Source organism: Sinocyclocheilus rhinocerous, unplaced genomic scaffold (genome assembly GCF_001515625.1).
Source record: "Sinocyclocheilus rhinocerous isolate Xijiao unplaced genomic scaffold, SAMN03320098_v1.1 scaffold2911, whole genome shotgun sequence".
Lineage (NCBI taxonomy): Eukaryota > Metazoa > Chordata > Actinopteri > Cypriniformes > Cyprinidae > Sinocyclocheilus > Sinocyclocheilus rhinocerous.
In genome coordinates, this window is record NW_015644341.1 from 299721 (window position 1) to 308272 (window position 8552).

The 8552-nt window shown below is 36.4% G+C and overlaps 1 protein-coding gene across 1 annotated transcript in view; it reads right to left on the reverse strand.

Annotated features, from left to right (window-relative positions):
- Positions 1-8552, reverse strand: part of LOC107758140 (synapsin-3-like) — a 29907-nt gene that overhangs the window by 1093 nt on the left and 20262 nt on the right. Inside the window, exon 7 of the mRNA XM_016575808.1 lies at positions 109-171. Coding sequence (XP_016431294.1) covers positions 109-171 — 63 coding nt within the window. The remainder of the gene's footprint in view (positions 1-108; positions 172-8552) is intronic.

An 8552-nucleotide genomic window follows, 5' to 3' on the forward strand; every position in this document is an offset into this window, starting at 1 on the left:
CACACACACACTCGCTCACACACACACACACACACACACACACACTTCACATCTTCACAGACGGCCCAATCAGAGTGCAGTGTGTGTGATGACATCATCGGCTCCTACCTTGCCCATGCCGGAGTGGGCGTGTCCCATCTTCACCACCACTGGGAGTGATGCGGTGGGCAGCTGCAGGAGAGAGCAGAGGTATTTTAGGCTGATGTGGTTTTATCGTGACTGGAATGTTCTGGGCAAGCCATGTGAGGAAACGAGTCACCGCCACAGACAGCCGCCCAGTGACTCCTGGAGAACACCAACACACACACACACACACACACACAGAGCCGTTTCTCTGAGGCCTCATGAGGCTGGAGCACAAAGATCAACTCATTTCTCTTTTTCAACAGTGGAGCATGACGCTGCGCTTTCACAAAACAGATAAACATTATCTCGTGAAGACTAAACCCGACACGTCCTTAAACACACAATTACATTCTTCATAAACGCATGCTATTTCCAGCACAAATAGATTATTTAGTGTTGTGTGAGATTACTCTCACTTTTACTGCATTCCTGCCACAAAAACGTACCGGTATATATGAATAAAATTATATATAAAAAATTAAATAAAAATTACACTACCATTCAAAAGTTTGTGGTCAGTAAGATTTAAAAAATACATAGAATATATAATAACACTTTTATTCATTAAGACTGCATTAAATAGATCAAAAGTGACAGTAAAGACATTTATAATGTTACAAAAAAATTCCATTTAAAAAATCCTGAAAAATAAAATACATCACAGTTTCCACAAAAATATTAATGTTTTCAACATTGATAATAATCAGAAATGTTTCTCGAGCAGTAAATCAGCATATTAGAATGATTTCTGAAGATCATGTGACACTGAAGACTGGAGTAATGATGCTGAAAATACAGCTGCGCATCACAGAAATAAAATATATTTTACAATACATTGAAAACAGCTATTTTAAACTGTAATAATATTTCACATTTTTTACTGTATTTTTGATCAAATAAATGCAGCCGTGGTGAGCAGAAGAGACTTCTTTCAGAAACATTTGAGAATTATTTGAACGGTAGTGTACATAAAAATAAGTGCACATATTTGTGTGTCTTTCCATTCAAATGTGCATCACCGCTGAGGAATTCCCCAGAAAACACTCTTACACACACACACACACACACACACACAGGCTGAACACAGCAGTGTTTCCTCTACGAGAGACGAGCAGCCAATTATCTGTCTCCGTCTGTCTGCTGAAGGGCATCACCACATCCCTCGACATTCCCAGACAAACCGTCCGGAAGAGCATCCCGCTGCGTCACACACCCGACACACAATGATGTCTGAGCAGGTCGCAGTCACAGCAGAACCTGACACACGACGAAAGTCAAAACACAAGTGAAACTATTGGTTTAAATGAGAACAGATGCAGTGCACACTAATGAGGGCTCGATTCACTCCAGCAGCTGCTCAAATGACTTCCAGATTAAGGAACACCTTCTTTCTCTCAGCCATTAGACTTTTAAACAGGTAGCCAGAGGACACAGACCAGTCTCATCTATCTCATAGAATAGGTGACTGAATCGCTTCATCTCATTTGCACATCATTAATGTTACTGCTGCTATTATTATCATGTAGTTGCATTCAATTTGCACACGTTACTGTACTTGCACATACAGATGTACATAGTCTATTTGTGACCCTGGAGCACAAAAGCAGTGTTAAGTCGCTGGGGTATATTTGTAGCAATAGCCAACAATACATTGTATGGGTCAAAATTATAGATTTTTCTTTTATGCCAAAAATCATTAGGATATTAAGTAAAGATCATGTTCCATGAAGATATTTTGTAAATTTCCTACCGTAAATATATCAAAACTTAATTTTTGATTAGTAATATGCATTGCTAAGAACTTCATTTGAACAACTTTAAAGATGATTTTCTCAATATTTAGATTTTTTTGCACCCTCAGATTCCAGATTTTCAAATATTGTCCTATCCTAATTTATTCAGCAATCTCAATTTAAATGACCCTTATGACTGGTTTTGTGCTCCAGGATCACATATTTCTATATTTACAGTCTATATTTCTACTAGCATAGTTTTATGTTTTATTATGTTTGTGTGTATGTATATGTGTGTGTTTTATTCTTTATTTTTTACATAGTTTTTGCACTTGTCTTGGCATCCACTGTGGACAGCAAAGAAAGAATTTCTTTGTACAGGGAAACTTGTTTTCCTCACTGTGCCAATAAACGCCTTGACTTTGAAATGAGTCGCTCTTCCGGTCTGAAAGGGTTAGAGGCAAACGCTGTAGACTCACACGTCTGTAACAGCTTTCACAACACGCTTTCATTTACCGCAAGCGCTGGCCGACAGGTAGACGAGAGAGTAAAAACAGACGGAGTAATAGTGAAACAGACGGAGGGGGGCGATTCCCAAACACTCCGGTGTGAGATTCCAGCGCTCCGGCCGTCAGAGTGGATTTTCCAGCGCTGCTGACGCTGATGAACTGGAGCGCTGCTGTGTTTATCATGTTCATGTGCTAGACAAGCGTTTAGGGCTCAAACACATGATGATGATCTGACCACACGCCTGGAACTCTCTCTGCTGTGACACAATCTGCCTGTCTATCCACTTGTCTGTCTATATATCCATCTATCCACCCACCCATCCATCCATAACGGAAAGAGGCTGTGTGTTTCTGATTCTCATCGTGATTCATCGTGTCCTGTCACTCATTCAAGGCCGGGTTTCTTTACACAACCCTGTTACACAAAGTTCAGAGTCGCACTGGAGGATTCTGGGATTGTGTACTGGGCTTATACTGGCACTTCTGACCAACAACGCCATCAGAACACAGATATACACTTACACAGCAGTCTGCTAGTTTCCATCACAGCAAAAGAAAGTCTGAGTAACTGAATCGCCGCACACACAGCAGCACAATGTTCAGTCTGGAAAGCCAGACGGAATCTCACATAATCGCATTTAAATATTTGCAAAATGATGAAATACTTGCACTGGGTGTCTACTGTTAAACAAGTCATCATGCAGTACGAATTTAATACAACCCACAAGGAACACATGAGCGAAGCGCAGGAGTATGTACATCAGCAGACTCAGACGACCTTAAAAACAGCATTCATCATCAATGAAAAATAAACACCAACATAGAAACTAATGCAACTGGAAATAAAATGTATCTAAATTTAACCCATACTGGGAAAAAAATAATAATAATAATTAAAAAAAATATATATATATATACACATATTTTATTTTTATTTTTATTTTTACTAAAATTGAAAAGAAATTATAATAGAAAATAAAAAAATAACACAAACAATATAAAACAAAAATTATGGAAAAAAAATTATATATATTTTTTTGTTTGTTTTGTTTTGTTTTGTTTTGTTTTTTATATATATATATTTTGCCCTCCATATATTTAATTCCAATAAAATATATTAGCATATGGCACATTTGAAAAAAAACTTTTTTTGTGTGTCTATAACATGATGATTTTTCTTGATTTAAAATATATTTTTGCCATTTGGGAAATGCATTTGTTTATAGTTTCTACATAACACCACTACTTCCATTTGTGTTCCTTTATTGCTAATATTTTCCATACTAGACCTAAAGTCACTGAGAATCTGAGTCATTGAGATTTTTTGGGGGGCTTGGTTTTGATGAATGTACCTCTAAAGCCACAGTGTCATAACATGTTATTAATGCGCTTTTTCCACAAAGACGCGATTTTCCGCCTCGATCTGCTGTGGACACGCGCGTCTGCTGTACAACCTCAAAACAGAGGCGAAACAACATCATTATGAGGTCACTTCCATTACGTCATGCGCCTGTAATGTTAATCGGCGCGCGCTGTGATTGGTGCGCGGCTGCAGCGCTCGCCAGTGACGCGTCCTATAGCGCACTATATGTGCTTCGCGTCCGGAGCGCACTGACAGCAGTGTTTAGTCTGCGTTCCCTTCAGAATGAAGCCTTGTTTTGTGCTCGCGTTCCTGCTGTTCTCTCTCGTCTGTCTGATGTACCAAGCGTCAGACGCGTGTTCGTGCGCGATGTCTCATCCACAGGACGCGTACTGCCACTCCGACATCGGTAAGAAACGCGCGTGTGTGTGTGTGTGTGTGTGTGTGTGTGTGTGTGTGTGTGTGTGAGCGATTACAGTTCTTAAGCACGAGTTATTGGTAATGCACGCGTTTGATGACAGTATGCTTCGTGCATTATGTAACGGTACTCGCGGATGTTCTTCGTTAGCGTCCGCTTTCCCGTCTGTTTTCGTTGCTTTATAGCTTCACATGAACAGCCCGTCACATAGAAACAAGCAAGAGTCAAGTGCGTCACTCAAACGCGAAAGCTCGCGAAGAAAGAGTTCGCGGTATCCATGGCAACAAACGCGCGAGAACGCTGAGAGATGATGTTTTTCCACACTGTTCCTTTTCTAAACAGGAGAGTTTTCTTCAGACTGGATCTTCCTAGTAAAGAGTTGTTCGGATGGGTTAATGGTCCGGTTTAGGAGTCTTTCTGAAGGGTTAAACGAAGGCAGGTGGAGCGAGTGGGTGAGATGATGTGACAAAATTACTATAACTTGAACTAAAATTTAAAAAGAAAATATAAAATTAACACTATTCAACAAGATGAAACAAAAACATAAAATATTAAAATAAAATTTAATTCAAAATATTAATAAAAATTATAACTGTCTCAGTAATGGGCATCAATGCTTTGTGCATTGAAGAGCATCATTTAGATGTTGACGAGTTCAGGACCACCGCAGTAATACATCTGAATCTCAGCAGCACAACTGCCCTGGAAAATGGTAGATTAGAATTAAGATCCGTTCACGCTAAGAACGAAAAATATAATGGTAATGATAGCTATATTTGCATCCACACCAATGAACGATAACGTTTTGTTTATTATAAGCGCACACTGCAGTTACGTACGCTACATAATTGCAGTACGCACTTCCAATGATAGCGTTTATTCCGAGAACGATAACTATTATGATAGCTATATTCGCATCCACACCAATAAACGATAACGTTTTATTATAAGCTTACACTGCAGTTACGTACTTTACATAATTGCAGTACACACTTCCAATGATCGCGTTTATTCCGAGAACGATAACTATAACTATTACGATAACTATATTCGCATCCACACCAATGAACGATAACGTTTTGTTTATTATAAGCACACACTGCAGTTACGTACGCTACATAATTGCAGTACGCACTTCCAATGATAGCGTTTATCCCGAGAACGATAACTATTATGACAGCTATATTCGCATCCACACCAATAAACGATAACGTTTTATTATAAGCGCACACTGCAGTTACGTACTTTACATAATTGCAGTACGCACTTCCAATGATAGCGTTTATTCCGAGAACGATAACTATAAATATTACGATAACTATATTCACATCCACACCAATGAACGATAACGTTTTGTTTATTTTAAGCACTCACTACAGTTACGTACTCTACATAATTGCAGTACGCACTTCCAATGATAGCGTTTATTCCGAGAACAATTACTATAACTATTACGATAACTATATTCGCATCCACACCAATGAACGATAACGTTTTGTTTATTATAAGCGCTGATTGGCTGTCAATGTTTTTACCATTCTTTAGCTAGAAAAATGCTCTGAAAATGATTCCAACGATATTGTTCCTCCTGCAATCGATAACGAAAGAGAGAGCAGCTATTAGTAGCTGTCTTTTCAACCACAAAGTATTATTTCTGTCTTGCAGTCATTCATGTTATCACAGAAATACTATTATGAAAGTTTATAGTTCGGATATAAACACTGATGTGTATGGTAGCGAAAGTAATTGGTGCTTCATATAACGTTTGTGTGGATTGCATTATTTCGCCACTAGGTGGCGACAAGTGACTGTTAAAAAATTTATTTGTCATTGAATCATTCATTCAAGAGATTCGTTCAAAAACGCTGATTCATCCAGTAATGAAACAAGTGAAGTATTTATGAGCGAGTCATTGAATCATTCATTCAAACCAATTTTTCATAATTTTAATATTAAAAATTGGTTTATTAAATATATTTTAAATATAAATAAATTTTTAATAATTCATGCAAATTAATTAAACACTTTTACGATCATTAATTAAAAGTTTACGGTCATAAACAATGAAAATTAAGCCATTTCAAAATATAGTACACACACTACCGGTCAAAAGTTTGGGATCAGAACGATTTTTTATGTTTTTTACAGGAGTCTCTTCTGCTCATCAAGGCATATTTGGCAGCACAACATTAATAATTCTAATAATAAATCAGCATATTAGCATGATTTCTGAAGATCATGTGACACTTTATACTGGAGTAATGATGATGGAAATTCAGCTTTGCATCACAGAAATAAATTATATTTTAAAGGATATTAAAATAGAAACCATTATTTTATATTGTAAAAACATTACTGTTTTTTTCTGTATTTTTGATCAAATAAATGCAGCCTTGCTGAGCTTTAAAAAACATAGTCTTACTGATCCCAAACTTTTGAGTGGTAGTGTAAGTGTTTAGAAATGCTGGTGAAATCTGGATGCAAGGTGGTCCTGAAAACATTCGTCAACTTGAAAGTCAAAATTGATTTTACATTCGTAATATACACATTCCTGGTCAAATTTGCATCAACTTTCTGCATCTCTGAAGTGACTTTGCTTTTCAGTCGCCGTCATTAATCACCTGTCAATCATCTCCCACACGTCTTCTGAGTGTCGTCTCGGAGCGAATGCGTTTAACGCCTCGTGAGCGAGGAAACCCGAGCCGGAGCGTCTGGTTAAGAGGCCACGTATGACTTGCATACTGATGATGTGTTTGTGGATAAACTAGATATTGAGATGTCCCATAAAATGTGACTTTGGCTTTGTGCTGGTATCCATGCCGTATGAAAGGCAAAGACTGCAGCTATTGTGAGCGTGTCTGAATCGCTGGCTCGACGCCAGATTTCCTCCAGCACTGCTTTGCTTTCTGCTGCCATGTGTAACATATTTACAGTCATTTAGCAGATGCTTTTTCATCCAAATGAGGACAATAGAAGCAATCAAAACCAATAAGAGAGCAATGATACGCAAGTGCTATAACAAGCCACAGCTAGCTTAGCGCAGCACATATAGCAAGGTTTTTTTAAAATCATATAATAAATAAAAAGAAAACAGATAGAATAGAGCAAGCTAGTGTTAGAGGCCTTTTTTTTTAGCTTTTGTTAATCAGAAGAAGTCAGAATTATAATTGTATAATAAATAAAAACAAAACAAATAGAATGCAAAAAGAATAGAGAAGCAAGTGTTAGTATAGAATAGAATTAGAATAGAGAGTGCTAGAGTTAGAGGGTCAAATAAAGATGTACTGAAATTGACATAAAAGCTTCCGTTTAGCCCAAAACGGACTGATTTAAGTGTATTAATCAATATTTAAATATAAACGGTAAAATAACTAAATAAAAACAGTTTCTACTCCAATTCGTTGTTGAAATACAAACGTTTAAAACCGAAATTAAAGTGTTCATTCAGCCAAAAACTGAGACCGAAAAGGATGCTTACTAGGGTTGCAAAAAGGTGGAAAATTTCCAGTAAATTTCAGACATATTCCAGAAATTTTGGAAAGTTTCCAGGATTTTTTTTTTGAATATTCCAGGAATTTTGGGAAAGTTTCCAGGATTTTTTTTTTTTTTTAATATTCCAGGAATTTTGGGAAAGTTTCCAGGATTTTTTTTTTTTTTTTTTTTTTTTTTTTTTTTTTTTTTTTTTTTTTTTTTTTTTTTTTTTTTTTTTTTTTTTTTTTTTTTTTTTTTTTTTTTTTAAATATTCCAGGGATTTTTGGAAACTTTCCAGGATTTTTGGGGAATATTCCAGGGATTTCTGGAAAGTTTCTGGAAATTTACCAATAAATCAATCAATAAATTCAATCAAGTTTATTTAATAATTAACATTAAAATAAAAGTGAGTTAAAGCATTTTATATCCACTTTTTATTTATATAACTACCGTATTGGCCCGAATATAAGACGACCCTGATTAGAAGACGGCCCCCCTTTTTCCAGATGTACCTTTTGGAAAAAGGCTTTTTAAAAACCAAATTTTTCTCAGTAAAACACATTTTGTCTTCAATTATTTTCATATTGCATATTTTTCCTATTTTAATTTTTGTTTTGAAAGTATGGTAAAAACTGGTAAAATGTACCAACAATCACATTTAAAAAATATACACTTTTTGATATACCATTAAAAAAAAAAAAACAGGTAGCCCATCTGAATTAGGACATTTACGCTATCCATCTAATAGTAGCCTACCAAAATCTTATTAACAGGAGAAGTTAAATCTTACTGTAGTCTTCAAATCTGGGTACTGACTTACGTTTTAAAATCACAAAGGGAGTTTGGTGCCATCAGGCTAACGTGACAGTCACGACTCATGCAGATGTAAGCTTTTCTTTTTCTTTTGTTTTTACTCACGATCTTTACAACACGCA